General features: G+C 32.7%; 2 protein-coding genes across 2 annotated transcripts; both read left to right on the forward strand.

The window, feature by feature from the left end:
- Positions 1-285: 285 nt before the first annotated feature.
- LOC143082199 (actin, cytoplasmic type 5-like) lies at positions 286-12129 on the forward strand. The gene is made up of 3 exons (XM_076257781.1): positions 286-501; positions 2026-2404; positions 11365-12129. The coding sequence occupies exons 1-3, from the start codon at positions 376-378 to the stop codon at positions 11988-11990; spliced, it is 1131 nt and encodes a 376-aa protein (XP_076113896.1). The 5' UTR covers positions 286-375; the 3' UTR covers positions 11991-12129.
- LOC143082198 (actin-2-like) lies at positions 8882-11791 on the forward strand. The gene is made up of 2 exons (XM_076257780.1): positions 8882-9039; positions 10985-11791. The coding sequence occupies exons 1-2, from the start codon at positions 8914-8916 to the stop codon at positions 11234-11236; spliced, it is 378 nt and encodes a 125-aa protein (XP_076113895.1). The 5' UTR covers positions 8882-8913; the 3' UTR covers positions 11237-11791.
- Positions 12130-23546: the final 11417 nt, after the last annotated feature.

The following is a 23546-nucleotide window of genomic DNA, read 5'->3' on the forward strand; positions in this document are numbered from 1 at the left end:
CATTCTTTATAGTTAAACACCCAATTCTCCTCTATACTTTTCTTTGTTTTGCCTATTTTTCTCTATTCTTTATTTTTTTGTCCATGATTTTTTAGTATCGGTTAATTTATGTCTATTCTGTAAACCCCATCCAGACCCTCATTCAAACCAAATTCAAAAATGAAATTGAAGAATTTAAATCAATTAATCGATTACAACCCAAACAAAAAAATATCGTTGTGGTAAATAAATATAGGCAAACAGATCCTTTCAATTCAGTTCCTTGTAAGCAGTATATACAATCATCATTACTTTGAGACGACCACTTACAATCTAACCTGTCGTAGTCGTTGAGAACTGTAGGTGTAGACAATTGTTGAGTAATTTTTTTTTTAAATGGACGATAAAGACGTAGCCGCGTTGGTAATTGACAATGGATCTGGAATGTGTAAAGCTGGATTTGCTGGAGATGATGCTCCAAGAGCTGTATTTCCATCAATTGTTGGAAGACCCAGACATCAGGTTTGTTAACATTTAAAACTTTTTATCAAACTATTAAGTAAACTTTGTCTATTTTTATTTTATCCCAATTGACTTGCTACACAATGGAAAGCAAAATGATGTTGTGTTTTTGATTTATTCAAAACTATATATTTCAATATCCGACAAGTGTTTTGTACCGTACACGTTGCCGGTACCCATATTTGGTGATGATTTACGCCTGAGTGGCTTTGGCCACGCCCACGTATGTACATTCTTGAAAACAAATATTTGTGTCACACATCGATCATTTAGGCTTATAATTTTGATATTTTTAATCAATTTTTGTTTGTCATCGATCTAACATGTAAGTGTTGCGACCACAAATGCCTAATCGTGTCTTTCATCATTAGAAATATGCAATATACAGAAAAACGACCTATATGGTGACCAAGGGCGACTATAACAGTATATACGTGTAACTAGTCGGAACCAATATGTCGAAGACTTGGATAATGATACCTTACCAATATTTTTCTCTTAATACTCAATGCAATACAGTGTCACTGAACTATTTAACTAGATACCGTTGCGTGAGATCCAGGTTAGAGAAAGTGTTGATTTAAATATTTCCAAACTGATTGCATGCACGCTCGCTAGCTCTCTATTGAGTGAATGATTATAAGAAATATTTGAAACATATTAAGTCACTTGCAAACAAACAAACATTTCCATTAACACAGCAAAAAAACCAAAACATAATCTATACTTGCTAATCAGTTGTATAGTAAGTACGCTGTATATGTTATTATCTTACCTCCTATACATTTCTAGGAATATCATTGGTCAAAAGCAGTACGTGGCCCTTGTAAATTTAATATGGGAATAGTGGGCGTGTTTTATTCTAATATTGTGCTAGTAGCAGTGTTACGTCCCTTTGTAAAAACAACATGACGTTGAAGAAAAATCTGAAACGTTTCGCACAAACAACAGATGAAGAAATTGATGATGAACGACTGAAAATAAATACAGTAAACACATTGATAACAAGTGGTTTTTTTTGGCATTTGTTTTTGTAGGTTCTTAATATTGAAGACTTGATCACTTTGATAGCTACTAGTCTAAATACAACATGTTAAGATAGTCGGTAAGATGAATTCGTTACACAGTGTGCTTCGCTCTCACTCATATGGAATTTACTAAACCCATATATATCGTATAAGGTCACTAGCTCACTGTGTAACAAATAATTTTACCATCATATCAAATTGTACGACGCATTTTGAGAGCACTGCACAGTTTTCAAGATTGACAACCTCGCATCAGAACTTTCAATGCACAGAGTTATGCATGTCGAAAACCTACCAAGTATTAAGGTACAATTTATATTCTCCCATTTGCAACATGAACAGACAAGTTGAATTCCCGAGTTCTCCCGATAGTTTTTTTTTGTTGGTTCTAGATAAATGTTAGATCATGTAAATACAGAGGTAAATGGTCGGACATAAAAATTGCGATAGGAGTTATATACAATTGATGTTTATAATGACGTTTTGTTGTTTTCAGGGTGTAATGGTTGGGATGGGAATGAAAGACAGCTACGTCGGTGATGAAGCTCAAAGCAAAAGAGGAATCCTTACACTGAAATACCCGATTGAACATGGTATTGTCACAAACTGGGATGATATGGAGAAAATTTGGCATCATACTTTCTACAATGAACTTCGTGTGGCACCAGAAAGACATCCCGTTTTACTGACAGAAGCTCCCCTCAACCCTAAAGCCAACAGAGAAAAGATGGCACAGGTTATGTTCGAAACTTTCAACTCCCCAGCTATGTATGTTGCTATTCAGGCCGTATTGTCTTTATACTCTTCTGGTCGTACAACTGGTATTGTGTTGGACTCTGGTGATGGTGTATCCCATACTCTACCCATCTATGAAGGTTATGTCCTTACTCACGCTATTATGAGGTTGGATCTTGCCGGACGTGACCTTACAGATTATCTGATAAAAATTCTGGCAGAACGTGGATATTCTTTCACAGCCAAAACCGATAGAGAAATCGTGAGTGACATTAAAGAAAAACTGTGCTATGTAGCATTAGACTTTGAACAAGAAATGTCCACAGCCGCTTCATCATCATCATTAGAGAAAAGCTATGAATTACCTGACGGACAGGTTATCACAATCGGCAATGAAAGATTCAGATGTCCAGAGGCAATGTTTCAACCATCTTTCGTGAGAATGGAATCCTCAGGTTTGCATGAAATGACAAATAACAGTATTATGAAATGTGATGTTGATATTCGTAAAGACTTGTATGCTAATACCGTACTTTCTGGTGGTTCAACCATGTATCCAGGTATTGCTGACCGTATACAGAAAGAAATATCAGCACTTGCTCCACCAACAATGAAAATCAAGATAATTGCTCCACCAGAAAGGAAATATTCCGACTGGATTGGTGGTTCTATCTTGGCTTCATTTTCGACCTTTCCACAAATGTGGATAAGCAAGCAGGAATACGACGAGTCCGGTCGATCCATCGTCCACAGAAAGTGCTTTTAAACCGCGAAATATCTTGCTCAGAACTACAAGTAATTGTTATAATATAAATATTTGTATTGATATGATGCTTTTGTATTATTTGTAAATTCAAAATATTTTGTATAATTTTTATAAAAGTCTTCGCATTACAAAAATAAAACAGTAAACACACATTTGATGTGTCGTGTAATATATAGATTGTTGTCGTGGTTTCAAAAAAGTCATATGAGATACAAGGGAAATAATTTGGCCCACCAGACGTGCATTTCGTCTACGTTAGACTCATCACACTCACCAGTTGCGCTCGAATTAAAACTGTTGGAATACAATATGAAAAAAAATAAAAGAAATCGACCTCTCAATGTGCCAATAATATATTCTGTTTTATTATGTGTGTGTTCTTGAATGTCCTAAACCAGAATCACTTAATATTGTTTTGCTGAATTTCACTGGTGCTGCTTTTAACTACAATAACAGTGATCAATAATTTCTTTTTCCAAAATATTTGTTGAAAGTTAAATCACAAAGGTTTAACTAAGGCAGTAGAAAATCGTAAAAATAGACAATTGTCCATTAAGAAATGCAGCTTTAAATCAGTCATATTCATTTAATGATGAGATATACACTTGGTTTAAGAAAGTAAAATTAGTCTCCGTAGTAGACTTTCAATCCCGCTAATGTTTGGGAAATGGGCGTAATATATTTGTTTCTGGGATGTTTTGAAACAGAACAGTGCTCATTCTTAGTGTTGTATGGGGTAGCAAAAGTAAGTCGATGTTATATGTAAAAATGAGTAAAAGATGTAGAAATGCGTCAATGTGACAACGATACACACAAAAAAATTCATTACGGTTTTCATTCCTTAATTTGTACATTTGTTATTACCATTAGAAATATGACGGGTGCCACATGTGAAGCAAAATCTACAAACGAAACACATGAGAGCTGCAACAGTGTTTTCGGGTGGTTTGTTTATGCTCATTTTTTATTTTTTTATGAAGTGTTTTGTGTCTTTTCTTTTTTCGCAATTGCGTTTCAAATGTTCTTCTACTTATGTATCTTAGTTGTCCGCTCGGTATCGTCTGCCTCTTTGTAATAAAATTTGGCATATAAAATGCATGTAATGCATACCTTTATGAAAAACATATGACTTCAATTTGCATTTCCAGATAGTTTTTTCCTTTCCTGAATTCCAAAAATATTGTATCATACAGTTTGTGCATACATGTCATGTCAAACAAAATGATATTTTCCAACGCGATTTATATATGTTATCGAATTCGGCCCTTCTCGTTACTGGCTTTGATGACTGGAAAGACAACGGGTGTCGCATGCATACGGTGACCTATAGTTGGTAATGTCTGTGTCATTTTGTTCTTTTGTGGATAGTTGTCTCATTGGCAATCATACCACATCTTCTTTTTTATAAAGTAAGATATGACTAGCGTCCTATAGTGCCGCATACCAATAGCGGTTGTTATTAGAAGCCTTTTTGTGGAAGCTTTTGAGTTTAATTGTTTGCTGTATGTTGGTCAGTACACCAGTTTCACTGCATTTTATTTGTCTACTTTCTTTTTTCTTCACTTGATTTCAATCCCCATATCCCTTTGATATAGTTAGTTTAATATATCTTACCTTGGACTTGTCACCTACAAGTGATTTCTGATCAGTTTCGATTGTAAGATCAATTACTTGTCATTGAATAACGACTTCGTATGATTCTAGCCAGTATTGCAGAATTAGAAAATACTCCTCTGTAGGAAGTATTATTTACTTTGCAAAAATGTAGATTGTATCATGATATTTTCTACGGGTGTCACATGTAGAGCAGGATCTGCTTACCCTTCGGTATCACCTTAGATCATCACCGGTTTTTTGTGGGCTTATTGTTTCTTAGTGTCTCGTTTTCTATGTTGATTTTTGTATACTGTTGTTTGTCTTTTGGTCATTTTGTTTGTTTTTTGCCATTTCGTCGTCAGTTTGAGAGTTTATGAGTCTGACTTTTGGTATCATCCGTCTCTGTTTCTAAAATTGAATGAAAATTATATGTCACACCGCCTATTGCAAGCTGTAGGTTGTGTGAATATTCTTATCTTGTATGAATCATAGAAGAAAAAATGCGATATTTAGTTATTCAAAAAATTTAAAACGACAAAAAAATAGAATTTTGAATTGAAATATAAGCAGATAGTTCTTTTAATATACTGAATCAATTAAAGAATGTCCTGCATTCTTAAAAGAAGCTGCTACCATAAGTTGAAACCGAATGCCTACTTTAATTTTTCCAAATAAAAAAGTCATAAAAATTATTTTAATATCTTATCACGATTAGCAAATTTAAGTAAAACGGAACCGATCATTTAGTGACATTTGCGGTTAAGATGGAGGAAAACTTGTATACCACATTCTATGTATAAAAAACCAAGCCTTTTGCTGAAACATCTAGTATAACGAAAAAGCAGCATACAATATACTTATTAGGATCATTATAAATGTTTGTATGAATGAAACATTATTAAAAACATGAATTTTATATGAATATTGAGGCTAAGTCATTTGTTATAACGGTGTGAAATTGTGTTATAATCTTAATTTGTTTCGCTAATTAGATATGGTTTAAAAAAATTAAAAAAATACGCAACATTAGATGGTAGGTGCATCCACAAGTAGTCGTCTTCTGATATGCATGCATCACACGCCGTGCCATTCAAGACTCAATTAAAACACTTAAGTAAGGCGCCAGTTATTTACCGATGTTCAATTTAGAAACGATTAGGGAAGAGACAAATCAAGATAACACAGACCAAACTGAGGACATCGCATGAATCCAAAAGTAGAGAGACCGGTTGCATCGGCAGGGTAATCGTCTACTGCTTAGCATGCATCACTAACCCTGCAAATTCATACGTTTTCAAAAAGTCACAATCGGGAATGGGACACAATTGGTAAAATTACAGTTCAGATTACTATAGATCTAAGACCGCGAAAACATATCGCTACTGAGTTGACACAGCGACACATCATGTTGATTAACTCATTCGGTATGGTGACCATAAAACTTACGTCGATTTCAGTCGTTCTTCAACAGTTTTTGTGTAAGGAACACACCTCTTTTTATGAAATTCGTATATTGTGAACATGTGCTATAGTAACGTAGTAACTGAGATATGTAAACGCCATACGATGGAGCAAAGGGTAAAATACTGCTGAGAAATGGAAAGTTGAAGTCATCAAATTTGTCATTAATTTTAGTTTGCTGTCGCCCATCTGTGTGAATATCGAGGACGAGATCAAGATATGTACCAGACCTTCTACTTTCGGTCGTATCCTTATTCTCAAGTTCAATAGAATAAATGAAATGTACGCACCCATTGAAATGTGGGTTATTGAGTGACAGAACATAATTAATATATATCTGAAAGTGAAATAAAAGAACTGTGTACGAGGTTTTTTTCTTTTTGTCTTTGAGAAAGTACTTAAGATGTTTCCCTTCGGACGGAAATTTATTTTCAATGGTAATGAAGAGCCAGCAGAAGTATTACATTTATCTGTGATTAATGTGTGTAATCTTTAAGTTTTTAAAATCTGTTCATTCCATTTCATCGTTTGTTAAGCAATCGTTAGTTTTTATTCCATATTGATTAAAATGCCTAATTATCACTTTCAATGTATCCTGCTTTGCATCGACAGCAGCCCATTTTGTTCGTTATATTACCAGTCTGTAATTGCAAAGGGAATCAAAAGAGCGACAGAAGATACCAAAAAAATCAAACTCATAAGTCGAAAAAGAAATGACAATGCCATGTCAAAAAACGAAACACGACCAAAAGACAAACATCAGTCTACAAAACACAACATATGTTAAAACTGAGAAATAACAGAGTCAAATCGAGAATTAACATTATAGACTATTGGAAACCATTGGAATACCGACTGTCTGCTGAAATATAAAACCCATCAAATCTAACAAATACGTTGTCGATAATATATAAAAGTCCAGCAGTTTGAAGATATCATCTTAGGTGTATTTGTTTCGGGAATCGGTTTGGTTTTTCATAAACTAAGACTTTTCATGACTTAAACAAAGAATTGATTAATTTCTCATTTCAGTGTTAAATGAGACGATGCAGTCGATATTAAAATAGGAAATACGAAATAATTTGTGAATATAAAGCCAAGACGACTATTCTTGTATATACAGATCTAAAATCGTGAAGCATTTCTCTTGTGATTAAGATGAAGGCCGTTTTATTTTATTTGTGTCTTGTAAAGCCAACTACAAAATATGAATTTCGATCCCCACTAAAGAGGGATAATCCACAATGGAATATGTGTGTTTTTAAAGGTAAACATGTATTTCTGGAGAGATTACTTTTGGATTTATTTTTAAGTTTGACTTAGATTCTGCCAAAAATAATACATGTCGCTACCACATATAGCATGTGAAGCATAACGGTTAACACAATTATATCTCATATGTTATACATTGATTCGGTGAATTTATTTGAATAATGCAAAAGTTATAAAAACTCGATAAAGCACAGACTAATTTGAATATTATTTCTTCACTTTGTTGCTCCTTTTATAAATTAACATATTGATTTGTACAGGCACAGCACGATTATATTTTAAACAAAATAATAAAACTGCGATCGTGGATATAAACAACTAGAGCAAATAATTTTACCTTCTTTACTTATAATTTGATACAACTTTTAAACATAAATTGCATTTAAGGAAATGTCCAACAATTAGATTAAGAAAGTGTGTGATTTAAATTTTAACTTATATATAATTTCAAACTATGAAGAAAAATGCATTTAAATTTTATCACATTTAATATCGTCTTACGACTGGAAGTAAATACCCCAATATCTATTATTTCAAACATCTTCCTACGATTTTACTGATAAACGTCTTGTTTATTGTAACTATATGGATTTTTGTTTTTAAATTAAATCACACATGATTCAACATTCTATAATTTACATTGGCTTTATATCGACACAAAAGTATTTCACATTTATTTATTGAATAATATGATTGGGACAGTCCTGAGTTGGATTTTAAAACATCATCGGGATCTGTTATTAATCAAATACGCAATTCTTTAACAAATATCAGTGTAAAAGTTCTAACGGATCTTGGTCTGATTTTATAATTTATAAGAGTAGCATTATTTCTGTTTTAAGAATTTTAATGAACCGTACATACTGTTAATTTTAAAATATTTGTCCAATTGGTGTTATCTTTGAATTAATGCATATTATTACTTCCTTAAAAATCACCGGCTATTTAGTCAATGTTAAGTACCACTTTTAACTTAAATATCTGACATGTAAGAAAATATGTGAATTGTTTTTTTGATCATGAACATATGAATATCACGTCACAGCTGTGATTACAACTTTTCTTATTATAAAAAACTCTACCATCCATTCAAACAATGTTTAAAACTGAAGTCACCGTTATCATGAAAAACAAATAAACGATTGATCATAATCTTATCTTTCACATTTGTTGAATGCAAATGAAAAAAGCTTTAAATTAAAGATGGTTCACTAACAAATTGTATAAACACGTGTGTATTCTTGAACCAAGTGTGAGATCATTATAAGTATTCAGTAGTTAAAAGAAATGCATAAAAAAACATGACGTATGACTTTAACAGGTTCAACGGTCTATTGAACTATAAACCTTTTCCGTTATTCGTATACAAAAGATTCATTCTGAATTGCCATATATGGTAACAAATAGCTTGCTATCCCAAGATGAAAAGCTGAAAAGGACAGGTGAACGAAAGTAGGGTTAACTTTTAAATCGGCACAGTCGATCTCTGTGATAGGACCAGAAAATTTGCAATAAGTAATATAAAAAATCGAAAAAAATCTCATTAATTTCAAAATGTGTGACGATGATGTAGCCGCTTTGGTAATTGACAATGGATCTGGAATGTGTAAAGCTGGATTTGCAGGAGATGATGCTCCAAGAGCTGTATTTCCATCAATTGTGGGAAGACCCAGACATCAGGTTTGTACATTACACCTGTTCAATATGTGTTCAATAGTAAAGCTGTCGGTATACACAAGGGAATGAGTTCTGTTCAACCGTTCACATTACATTTTATTTTGTATGAAGTATGTTTATCATCTTATAAATTAGTGGTGGATACAGGGGATTGGGGTGGGGATGGGGATTACGATGAATTAAACCCCTCTTTTTGACGACCAATGCAGTTGAATAGGGACATTTGAGTTGGAACCCCTATCCCCCATTTATCCTAGGTTCGAAACCCCTTTTAAAAAACGACTGAATCCACCCTTGAATTCAATTGCCTTAATTATGTGTCAAGACAAAAAGAAATTCGAAAAAGGTGGCGCCTAGTTTTAATACAATGTGAAATGCCGGTACACGTTGCTTTTGCCCATATTGGGAGAAGATTTATACTCGAGTAGCGTTGGTCACGCCCATGTATTTAACGATTTGATAGACAAATAAATATGTGTTGTCAGCAATTCAATATTCACTTTTTATTTCGTTTTGTTTGAGTTTTTATTAAGTTTTGTTTGTCCTTTTATCAGAAATTCAATCTTTTCGACTTAAAATGCTTACTTGTGCTTTTTGACCATTGACTATATACGCAATCTGCGGAACAACGCCTTATACGGTTACCACATGTGACAATGACAGTAAATTCTTGTGTGATACGATAAGTACAAGACTTGAATATTTCTACTTTGAGTGGGAGTATTTTAACATATTTGTTATCGTACAAAGTGTTATTACGTATAAATGGAAAAGAAGTCAATAGAATTGATTGAATGGCCTATGTCAGTGATTAGGATAATTCATTGATTAAAACATTACCTAATGATTGCTTGACATTCAATACACCTTATCGCTATTTAGTTCAATCCGGGGAACACAGTCACCGAGACAATTTTCTGTTTAGGTCAAGTGTGTTATAAACAGACCAATAAACAGAGGTCACCAGTAACGTCTGAGGAGGACAAACTTTAGAAAGCGAACATTATGAAACTTTCATCCACTTAAAAAACAAAAAATATAAACATAAAAATGTTTTGTTTACTATGGTTTAGACCTGATCTTTTACAATTTCTTATGTATGTCACTAAACACAGCCCAAGATAGCTTCAACTGGAAGATAAAGTTGCGAGTTTCAGACCGTGTATGGTCGAATCATATGCAAAGCAAGTCATTTTCCAAAAGAAATCTAACATAACCACAAATGCAGCAAATACAAACAATATACTCTGCAATTTACTAATACGTATATTTGTTGAAATTTAATGTCATCGCAATATCGTGTAAAAAGGGAAATTCACAATAATACTAAAAACTCAAAACGGAAAGTCCCTAATAAAATTGCAAAATCAAAAGCTTAAACACAAGTGTGTCGCTGCAAATCGGAATATCGCGCAGAAGGGGAAACTTCAAATGAAACATACATATTTGTAGACCTTATTTTGATTCTGTGACCTATAATGGTTTACTTTTACAAATTGTGACTTGGATGGAGAGTTGTCTCATTGACACTTATACCATATCTTCTTATATAAATATGTATGTTGGAAATTTACCAGTTAAAAAGTTCACACTTTTAACACAGACCGGGAAGTCTGTCGATATATAGCTATGAGTAATAATAAAAAAAGCTTTGGTGAAGAGTCGTGGTACAAGATACACAAGGACATAACATACGATCTATGGAACTTATAACCGACATTAATATGAAAGATGATCTATATTGGGGATCTTAATTTGTGTGTTCTTAATTTTTTGTGTAGGTATTTGTATCCTTTCTCTATACTAAGGCACCGCATCACTCTGTATTCTGTATCTAAAAAAAAAGTAAATATATACATGTTCTGTCTTTTTATCTCTATTTGTTTTGTGAATTTTAGGGAATATGACCAAATTCAATTAATATTAATATACACGTTCTTTGTTTTAGGGTGTAATGGTTGGTATGGGACAGAAAGACAGCTACGTTGGTGATGAAGCCCAGAGCAAAAGAGGAATTCTCACACTGAAATACCCTATTGAACACAGAATTGTAACAAACTGGGACGATATGGAGAAGATCTGGCATCACACTTTCTACAATGAACTCCGTGTTGCACCAGAAGAACATCCCGTTTTACTAACAGAGGCTCCCCTCAACCCTAAAGCCAAACAGAGAAAAGATGACCCAAATTATGTTTGAAACCTTTAACTCCCCAGCTATGTACGTTGCTATTCAGGCCGTTTTGTCTTTATACGCTTCTGGTCGTACATCTGGTATTGTGTTGGACTCTGGTGATGGTGTATCCCACACTGTACCCATCTATTAAGGTTATGCCCTTCCTCATGCTATGATGAGGTTGGATCTTGCCGGACGGGATCTCACAGACTATTTGATGAAAATTTTAACTGAACGTGGATATTCTTTTACAACCACAGCCGAAAGAGAAATCGTAAGAGACATTAAAGAAAAATTGTGCTATGTAGCATTAGACTTTGAACAAGAAATGTCCACAGCCGCATCATCATCATCATTAGAAAAAAGCTACGAATTACCTGACGGACAGGTTATCACTATCGTTAATGAAAGATTCAGGTGTCCAGAGGCCATGTTACAACCATCTTTCTTGGTAATGGAATCATCAGGTTTACATGAAACAACATTCAACAGTATCATGAAATGTGATGTTGATATCCGTAAAGACTTGTACGCTAATACTGTATTATCTGGTGGTTCAACCATGTACCCAGGTATTGCTGATCGTATGCAGAAAGAAATCACAGCACTTGTTCCATCAACAATGAAAATTAAAATTATTGCTCCACCAGAAAGGAAATATTCCGTATGGATCGGTGGTTCTATCTTAGCTTCACTCTCAACCTTCCAACAGATGTGGATACGCAAACAGGAATACGACGAGGCAGGTCCATCCATTGTCCACAGAAAGTGCTTTTAAACTGCTCAGAACTTCAACTAATTGTTATGTTATATTTTATGTACAAACAGCATTCGTTTGTATCATTGTTAGATTCAAACTATTTTTCTATCATTTTTATAAAGTTCATTGTTGTACAAAAATAAAACTATAAAATTATTTTTTGTCTGTTTCAAAATATATTAGTATGTGTTGTTGTTTTGGTGATTCGAATACATTAATTGTTTTCTACAACAATGTGCTAGATATTTAATCTGCTTAATTTTGTCTGTGATATTGAAGAAAAAAGGACGAAAGGTACCAATGAGTCATCGAAGCACTATGTCTAGAAAGGAAATGATCAGCAGACAAACAACAGTAAAAAAGACACAACATAAAAATCTAAGACAGGCAAACAAACCAAAATCTTGTGGTGATCGCAGGTGTCTCAGAAGGGAAACAAATCCTGCTCCACATGTGGCACCCGTATTGTCGATTATATTAGTACAAAACAGCTGAAAAGTCTTATTCGCTAGGTGACATTCGGGGAACAGATACCATTTGGAACATATCCGTTGTCATCTGTGAAAGAGATATTAGGTGAGCAATTAAAAGTATACATGAGAAAAACCCAGTACTGATTCTGATGTTAATAGATATAGGAAGATGTGGTGTGAGTGCCAATGAGACAACTCTCCATCCAGATAACAGTTTAAAAAAAGTAAACCATTATAGGTCAATGTACGGCCTTCAACACGGAGCCTTGGCTCACACCGAACAACAAGCTATAAAGGGCCCCAAAATTACTAGTGTAAAACCAATCAAACGGGAAAACCAACGGTCTAATCTATATAAAAAAAGCCGTGTTTCGAGAATGAAAATTGATTAAAGAAGAAATTAATGATGGTTTAATAATATGAAAAAATATGGACAAAAATAAGCAAATAGGGTGTTTAAACACAATATATAGATGTAAAAACATGTGGTATGAGTGCCAATGAGATGACTCCATCTAAGTCACAAATATTAGAAAATAAACAATTGGGGCAAAGTACAGCCTTCAACACGGAGTCTCGCCTCACATCAGCAAGCTATAATGGGCCTTAAAGTAACTAGTTTAACACTATTCAAACAGGAAAACCAACGGTCTAATGTTTACAAAAACAAACTAGAAACGAGAAATACTTATGAACAACTTCAACAAACGACAACCACTGAACACAAGGTTCCTGACTTGGGTAAAAACAAATGCTGCGGGTTTAAACAGGCACCAATCTTCACCCTGACAAAGTAATGGTGTAACATTGCAATAAAGAAAGACACTATAAAATATTAATTGAAATGACTTAACTCAAACCATTATGACACACGACTGAAGTAAGTTTTTAAAATTAAAAAAAAATCCTTTCCTGAATTCAATTAATTTGTAAAAACTGCAGTTTATATTTACAATTCGTGCCAATATTAATCTTCAATAGATTTTCTTCAAGTGCTTCTTAACTTCGTTATCGATGTGGGCCATTCTCAAATCGGAAATTGTAACAGCTGTGACTAATATGCAATACAATTTTTTGGTTCAAATCGGTATTACGTCTGTATATCAGAATCACTGCAATTGACTTTTATTGTTTGCTAATGATATACATCTTTAATTGTTGGTTAGTACGCATGCATAGCAGTATTTATTGGTCAGTACATACGTCTGGCTGTATTTGATGGTTTGCACACCTGTATGCCTGTATGTGTTAATCAGAACACCTGTTTAGCTGTTACGTTTGATCAGAACACAAACCCTTAAAACCGTATATGAAGGTATTGTATTTGATGGTCCGTTCAGGTACGCATGAAGTTCTGATATGATGGTCAGAACAACCGAATTCCTGCATTTTATGGTTAGTAAACTTGAATTTCGTATATGATTTTTATCAGTTTCAGAAATAATGATGCATATCTTGAAATTAGATTACAACTTCGGATGACTAAGATTAAAATAATATCGTGTAAATATTAGAGAAGTGTATTGAATCATAATTCATTGAAAACTGAAATCTTAAGAGACATCTTCAAGATGGTAGAAGACTTTCATTCTGCCCTAACCACATCAAATAGGTCTATCTTAATTGCTGTCCATTTGTTTGAACAAAGAAGCATTATGATAGGGATATATCTATAGGCTCATACTTTTTATTTGAATATATATATAAAAAAAAATTATGCAACTAAGAAAAAATTTATTATTTAAGTTTTAGGCTATGCCAATTGCTTAATTTTAGTATTTAGTTATGCTTATTGCTTTATTTAAGTATTTCAACTATGTGTATTGCTTTATTTAAGTATTTAGGCTATGCATATTGCTTTAAAAAATATCTAGACTATGCTTATTGTTTTATTAAAGTTTTTAGACTATATGCTTATTGCTTTATTTAAGTATTTAGGCTATGCTTATTGCATTATTAAAGTATTCAGACTATAAATTGTTTTACATTGTCTTATCGGGCCTGTTATAGCTGACTATGCGGTATGGGCTTTGCTCATTGTTGAAGGCCGTACGGTGACCTATAGTTGTTAATGTCTGTAATTTAAAGAATATCTAGGCTATGCTTATTGCTTTATTTAAGTTTTTAGACTGCTTATTGCATTATTAAAGTTTTTAGACTATGATTATTGCTTTAAAGAATATCTAGGCTATGCTTATTGCTTTATTAAAGTATTTAGGCTATGATTATTGCTTTAAAGAATATCTAGGCTATGCTTATTGCTTTATTAAAGTATTTAGGCTATGATTATTGCTTTAAAGAATATCTAGGCTACGCTTATTGCTTTATTAAAGTATTTAGGCTATGATTATTGCTTTAAAGAATATCTAGGCTATGCTTATTGCTTTATTAAAGTATTTAGGCTATGATTATTGCCTTAAAGAATATCTAGGCTATGCTTATTGCTTTATTAAAGTATTTAGGCTATGATTATTGCTTTAAAGAATATCTAGGCTATGCTTATTGCTTTATTAAAGTATTTAGGCTATGATTATTGCTTTAAAGAATATCTAGGCTATGCTTATTGCTTTATTTAAGTATTTAGGCTATAATTATTGCTGTAAAGAATATCTAGGCTATGCTTATTGCTTTATTAAAGTTTTTAGGCTATGCTTATTGCTTTATTAAAGTTTTTAGGCTATGCCTATTGCTTTATTTGTTAGCAAATGAGAAACTGATTGTCATATTCCTGACTTGTTACGGGCATTTCCCAGAAAATCTTGGGTTAAAGCTGGTTATTTAGCTAGCTAGCTAAACTCCAATAGTTCCCATGAATCTATGTCTTTTTTTCTTAATAAAGTAGTCCTTAAAATTCATAATTGCAGCTACAAACGATGTTTTTTTACTGCCTCGACATAAATTGTTTTGATTTTTGTTATGAATGAAAACTTCTTTGGTTTATTGATTATTCATACTGAACATATGTACACCTTATGTATTTTCCTTTAATCAAATTATGTATGGGAGTGTGACTTATCATCTATTACCGTCGGTTAAATAAATATTCAGTTTATTGATGGTGGCCGCAAAATGATAGTAGAAGTAGACAACTCAACCTTACTTGTTAATATTCTAACAAATATCCAATATCATCAGTGTTATTTACATTACCTTGAATATGTCGGAACAATCAATACGAACACTGATATATTTTACTAATACCTGCATCATGTGTCATATTTTCTGCATTTAATGTCTAATCAGAAATACGTATATACTTTAAAAATTACATTATGACGTAATGTTAAGGAAATTCTGTCGGAACAGATACTTAATGATAAAACAAACGACCTGATAAAGTTGTAATTCTCACTTGACCTTGTCTTTAAGTGATTTGATAACAGTAGTCTTTGTTTTTATACTTGTTTTTCTGCTTGTATAGATGAGTCAAGCCCCTTTCAACTGATTTTTATACGACCGCAAAAACTGAAAATTTTTTGGTCGTATATTGGTATGATGTTGGCGTCGTCGTCTGCGTCGTTGTCGTCGTCGTCGTCGTCGTCCGAATACATTTAGTTTTCGCACTCTAACTTTAGTAAAAAAGAATAGAAATCTATGAAATTTTAACACAAGGTTTATGACCACAAAAGGAAGGTTTGGATTGATTTTGGGATGTTTGGTTTTAACAGTTTAGGAAAAAGGGGCCAAAAAGGGGCCCAAATAAGCATTATTCTTGGTTTTCGCACCATAACTTTAGTATAAGTAAATAGAAATCTATGAAATTTAAACACAAGGTTTATGACCATAAAAGAAAGGTTGGGTTTGGTTTTGGGAGTTTTGGTCCCAACAGTTTAGGAATAAAGGGCCCAAAGGGTCCAAAATTGAACTTTGTTTGATTTCATCAAAAATTGAATAATTGGGGTTCTTTGATATGCCGAATCTTACTGTGTATATAGATTCTTAAGTTTTGGTCCCGTTTTCAAATTGGTCTACATTAAGGTCCAAAGGGTCCAAAATTAAACTAAGTTTGATTTTAACAAAAAATGAATTCTTGGGCTTTTTTGATATGCTGAATCTAAACATGTACTTAGATTTTTGATTATGGACCCAGTTTTCAAGTTGGTTCAAATCAGGATCCAAAATTATTATATTAAGTATTGTGCAATAGCAAGACATTTTCAATTGCACAGTATTGTGCAATAGCAAGTAATCTTCAATTGCACAGTATTGTGCAATAGCAAGTAATCTTCAATTGCACAGTATTGTGCAATAGCAAGTAATCTTCAATTGCACAGTATTGTGCAATAGCAAGTAATCTTCAATTGCACAGTATTGCGCAAAAGCAAGAAATTTTCAATTGCACAGTATTGTGCAATAGCAAATATTTTCAAATTGCACAGTATTGCGCAATAGCAAGACATATCTAATTGCAACCAATCTTTACCATTCAGTGATAACAATCACTTTATTTTACATTTTAATATTTTATGATGTATTTAAGAGTAGTTATTGTTGCAAACTCCATTAGAAATTTGAATTGATATCAGTTTTGGAAAAAGGGAAAGGGGGATGTGAAAAAAAATGGGGGGGGGGGGGGGGTTTACAGTTTTCTCATTTCAGATTTCATAAATAAAAAGAAAATTTCTTCAAACATTTTTTTGAGAGGATTAATATTCAACAGAATAGTGAATTGCTCAAAGGCAAAAAAAAAAAAAAAAAAAAAAAAAAAATTAAGTTCATATTAGACCACATTCATTCTGTGTCAGAAACCTATGCTGTGTCAACTATTTAATTTTAGATTTAAATAAGTTTGAAGAAGAAATCGTTAATTGATTTGTAAAATCTTGACATTTGTTTTGTGTAAAAAAACCCATATAATGTCAAAAATTTGATCACAATCCAGAGCTGTATCACGCTTGAATGTTTTGTCCATACTTGCCAAACTGTTCAGGGTTCGACCTCTGCGGTCGTATAAAGCTGCGCCCTGCGGAGCACCTGGTTTAGTATAGTTTGGTCATATGTTATACTGTGACGACGATGGCCAAAAGAAGGGGAGGGTTGGGCGCCAACAGACTTATTTAACCCTGCCAAATTCGCCATGTGCCTACCCAAAGTCAGGAGCCTGCAATTCAGTGGTTGTCGTTTTTAGCTTTTTACCATATGTATATTTCTTTCATTGTTTTTTTTTACACAAATCAGTCATTTAGTTTTATCGTATGAATTGTTTTACATTTGCCATTTCGCAGCATTTTATAACTGACCATGCGGTATGGATTTTCGCTCATTGTTGAAGTCCGTACGGAGACATTTAGTTGTTAAGTTAAATGGCATTTGGTCTCTGGCAGAAAGCTTTATCATTGGCAGCTATATCACATTTACCTATTTTTAAAGATCCATTTTGAATATTTTACCAAAGTCAAAACAATTCGGGGATCCCATGAACTCTTAATTGTTAACGGGAACGGATACTGCAATAAGAAAGTAAATAAGTAAACTTTATTGTAAGTCGTCGTTTACGCACAAAAAAGAATCAATGATAAATTTCTCGTGCTATATCCATGCGCCATGTCATTCCAAACTTAGTCAATACGTCACAGTAAATATAACGGCCTACTCGGTAATCATATACTTAGAACGACTATATCATTTCAAATAAATGCTGGACTATTAGTCATCTCAGTAGTTATAAACAAGGTCACTGTGTAGAACACCACATGGCTATCTTTGACAAGGGGTGGCGGTTTTGAAGCGAAGACAAAGCGTTCACGGTTATGTTTTGGTCCATTTAGACATACATGTGACTTCTTCATGACCATGATAGTAACGTTAACTGATAAGGAATACAAAACATATTGGGGTATATAACAAAATACTTAGAGGGACCATGATAGTAACGTTAACTGATAAGGAATACAAAACATATTGGGGTGTATAACAAAATACTTAGAGGGACCATGATAGTAACGTTAACTGATAAGGAATACAAAACATATTGGGGTATATAACAAAATACTTAGAGGCTTTTTCTCAATTTCTCACAAAACAAATGCACGTTACTTAAAAACTTTTGTGGCAGAGTCATATTTGATTGATATATTAAAATATTATATTGTTGATTATTAATTTTATTGCAGTGTTTGATAGTTTAGTTACTCATTGTTTCTATTTCTAGCACTATTGTTCTAGTATTATTCTCTTTTCCCTTTGGTGAACCTCTTTTCTTTCATATCATTTTGGAGGGAAAATTCTAACTTTTTGATTGGTCAATCTTCAGGCCATAGGCCTTACTACAGGTTTTCATTGTTTTTGGTAGATTTTGACTGCAAACATATTGGAATGCAGTGAAAATTACCTGCTTGATATATTCAACTCTGACATTCATGATATTTATATTATACTTCTTGGATTTTCAATATTCTTGTATTCAGGTCAGTTGATTAACCTTATTTCTAATTAACAAACTAATAGTATGTCATTTTAATAGTTTGTGAAATGATTGATTGTATGTATTGAATGGAGGAATATATGGAGTATGAAAGAGTAAAAGATTAAATCATTTTATAAAAACACAGAGTCTTATTAAACATTTTAATATAAAACATTCTAGTACTTTAAATATTATAAAGTTACAATAAAAGTAAAAGACAGATAACTTTGGTATTTGAATAATACAGAATTCTGAAACTACATATTTTAGATGTAGTTGTGTATTTTATTTAATTGGTGATATAGTCCTGTCACTGGACTTATGAATGTTATAATTTTATTTATTTAGGATATGGATTAATACCTTGTCAAATTGTCATATGAGTAGTGCTTAGATTTTGTATATACAGCACTGTGATGCCTCCAGATATTACATCGACCTATGTACCATATACATGGTAAGCATTGTGTTCTACGTTGTCTATTTGTAATGTCTGTGTTGTCTATGTTTTATTTACGTAATTGTCTGTTTATGTGAAGTGTAGTTTATGTGATATATTTATGTTGGTCAGAATTTGTATACTTTGTATACAAATCTATTTATAAAATGGACAACTCATTAAGTGATTTGAGATGTATATAATTTTTATCATTATGAGATACATATGAATTATATTGTATTGGAAAGTTAACTAAACGGTTATATTTGTGTGCTTAACCACAGGCACTTGTATCAGAAAAAAATTTCCTATATATACCTTAATATAACACAAGGTACTTAACTTGCATTTTAGAAAAATGTCAGGTGGTGACGAAGTTCCGTTATATGCCGCTTTATAGGCTGTCAACCCCACTAAAACTTGTTATATAGTAAATCTGAATTGATTTATCTTTACAATGTTGTATAACATGCCTACATTTGTTGTCGGAATCATCCGTAGCAATCCTACCAAAGTATGTCAATCGTAATAATTTTGCAAACCGCTGAAGATTTGGCAATAAACGCGTCACATCTCCTTGTATATCTCGGTTTCCGATTGGTCAATTCTATGGGAAAGTCTAAATGATTCTCGGAGTTATCTGATCTTGTTTCAATTCATAGATAAGATAAGATAAGATAATTTTTATCAACCAATCATGGTGCCCAAAATTTGAGCTATACAATCAAATGAATTACAAAATAAAGCACAGAAAATGATTAGAATGATTAAAGTACATTTAAACAAAAAACTACATGAATACACATTTACACTAATTAACCTGATATAAACCAAGTTATTGACAAAACATAGTTGTTATGGGTGCCACTGTGACCTGGAAAAATTACATAATTCTTTATAGTTCTAGGTCTATGGGAGACAACTGCTGATCAATTTTATTTATATATATATTTTTTTCTTCTATATTTTTTCAAACAACAATATTTTCTATAATTTTCTTTCGTTCTTCAAAAAGGGAGTGCAATAAATTAGATAAGTTTGAAGTAACATACAAATCTTCAGATGAAAGAATCCAAACAAATTTCATTTCATTAGATAATCTTGAAAAATGTTTGAATTTAGAATTTAAATTTTACATAGCTTACACTTTTTGTCTTCAGCTTTAATTCCAATATACCTCCCTCTTTCGATTTCAAGATCATGACAGCTAGTTCTAAATGTTGTGATTATTTGCCTGTCTTTTTTTGAATTCATTTTTAAATATGGTTCAAACATAAAAATATTTTTAAATTTTCTGTAAGTTCTTAATTTATTGCTAGATTGTAAATTAGTACACTTCCCAGAATTGCTTTCTAAACTAGCTAACCAGCTTTCTTTAAATTTAATCGTTAAAGATGTTTTTACTTTTTTTAGAATATGGTTTTGTTTAAAGTTTGACTGGTTAACAAATAGATATCTAAGTCTAGAAATTTAAATATATGTTTAATGCTTCCTATCCAAGATTCCTGGTTATGTTTGTCCATAGAATGAGATAGATTTATGGCTTCCCTTAGAATAATATTTGAAGGTTCAATATCTTTCATAAGATGGATCCAATATTTAACCATATTCATTATTACATAATACATTGTAGGGAGTGAACCTAGTTCTCCTCTACATGCCATATTTGATGTTTTTATATCAACTCCAAGTGAAAATTTACAAAGCTTAGTATGAATTTTCTCTAGTACAAGATAATCAGTTTCTTTTGATATAAAGTTATCCAAATGTATTTGTTTCTTATGTGGTATATAACCCCAAATTTCAGATCCATACAACAAGATTGGTCGGATTGTATGGTTATAGATGTGTAATAAAGTACTAGGTTTTGGGCTTTCCACTGAAAAGGTCTCTTCCTTAATTTGAAATATGCTTTCATTCCTTTGTTATAAAGTTCTTTCTTTGCTATTTGGAAACTCCCGGATGATGAAAAATTTATACCTAAGTATGTGTAGTTCTGTACACATTCTAAAGTCTGGTTTCCTAATGATATTTTAATATTTTTAAGTCTTCCTGATTTGTTAAATACAAGAACCTACATCAACATACGTAAAGTCAAGAGAGAGTCTGCAAGACATTGCCGTCATGGGAAAATTTGTAACTTATTAGACATACCACAAACAACACTTGTTAGATTTTTTTCACGATATATTATACAATTTTACTAACTGTATGATAAGTTCTATTCATACGAAAACTAACAGGTTTTTTTAAAACAATTTTTATAATAAATCATTTACTGCGGACGTGTATTGCCAATTCTTCAGCGGTTTGCAAAATTATTACGATTGACATACTTTGATAGGATTGCTACGGATGATTCCGACAACAAATGTAGGCATGTTATACACCATTGAAAGATAAATCAATTTAGATTTACGATATAACAAGTTTTAGCGGGGTTGACAGCCTATAAAGCGACATATAACGGAACTTCGTCACCACCTGACATTTTTCTAAAATGCAAGTTAAGTACCTTGTGTTATAATAAGGTATATAGGAAATTTTTTTCTGAGACAAGTGCCTGTGTGCTTAACGGACTTATTTGAGTATAAAGATATTGAAGGAATAAGTATGAATTGTAGTTATTCCCCTTTGCCCATATGTTACATGTACTGTCTTGTCATGTGAATATTTATTATTTGTTATTATATGTTGTAGTGTCTAAATATTGTGTTATAAAAGGGAAAGAACCCTATATCATCGTTTATGTTGTATTTGCCTAGAAAATACCCCGTTACACTATACTGTATGCCAAATGAAATGCCTTAAAGTTTTCCATACGTTATCATAAAAGAGTATGTGTGCACAAACTGTAATAGATATAGACTATGAAGAACGAATAATAGGCAAATCCATCATTGTTTTGATAAATTCCTCACCCACTTGAAACGCAAAATATGACATCCGAGAGACGCAAAGTATGACATTCCGAGAGACGCAATGTTGACACCCGGGAGACGAAAATATGACGCCCCGAGAGACGCATTACATTTCGATAAAACTAACTTTAAACACATAAAATTTTGACAAAAAGCTGGCAATTGGTTAAATTCTACGATATAAATATTACGGCAACACATCGCCAAAAGTAATTTTTAATCCAAAAACTTGGATAGAAGAAGAAGAAGAAGAAGAAGAAGAAGAAGAAGAAGAAGAAGAAGAAGAAGAAGAAGAAGAAGAAGAAAAAGATATTTTATTTCCAATTATGGGACCTATTTAGTACATAAACATTACAACATCAATCATTTTCATAATACCATACAACCAATGAGATAAAAAAGGTTAATGAGATCTATTTAAGTTCTTAAAGAATATGTAGATAAAGAATCTATGATTTTTTTTTAAAGATACTAATGCATTTTTTTTTGTTACGCAAGTGTGGTCGATATAGATAACAAACAAGCAGCCCAAAAAAGAAAAACGAAAAATAGATATCCATGTATAGTACACTGGATAAATTAAACATAAAATAACTAGTCAAAAAGAAAATAGAAGTTAATGCCTATGACTCATCCTGTGTCAACAGCAAATAGGAAAGTATTATGGTTTCCTAAAGGCAGCTGACACCAGGGGGTGATACCTTATGGACAATAGACTTGTAAAATGTGTGTAAATGTCTCTATGAAGTCTCAACATCTGCAACACGGCAAACAATGGATAGGGGTTTGAGAAAATTAAACGGATCACTGGAAACAGCTGTTTTTGCTTGCTGGACATAGATTATGGTTCGGTTCCTTCAATACAATACGTTATATTGTGCAAACATTTCTCAAAATAGAACATTGGATACATTTACTTAACTTAATTGCGTTTTCCTCGCTTTAAAACCGCCATCCTGTGTAAAACATAGGTAACACCGTGCATGTGGCGTTAGTAGTATTGTATGTGTTGTGTGACCCCCAAACCTCGGACGCGGACGCCAGCGCTATATTTGGACCTGCGCGCATACACTAACGCTATATTTGGGCGGACGTCAGAGTTGGACTTGACATCGAGCGGCATACCTAAGGATACCCTCCAAAGTGGACACTATTATTGACGTCACAACCTTGAAAGTGGACGCAAATTATTCTTAGCTAAACGCTTACCCTTTAAGCCCAACCCCTGACACATAAATCTAATAATTTTGAAAAGTTTGTTCAAATAAGTCGGAAAGCAATACTACTGAATGTTTCACGATTGTCATGTTATAAGATAAGAAATCCAAAAACTAA

This window comes from Mytilus galloprovincialis, chromosome 7 (genome assembly GCF_965363235.1).
Source record: "Mytilus galloprovincialis chromosome 7, xbMytGall1.hap1.1, whole genome shotgun sequence".
In the NCBI taxonomy this organism is placed as follows: domain Eukaryota; kingdom Metazoa; phylum Mollusca; class Bivalvia; order Mytilida; family Mytilidae; genus Mytilus; species Mytilus galloprovincialis.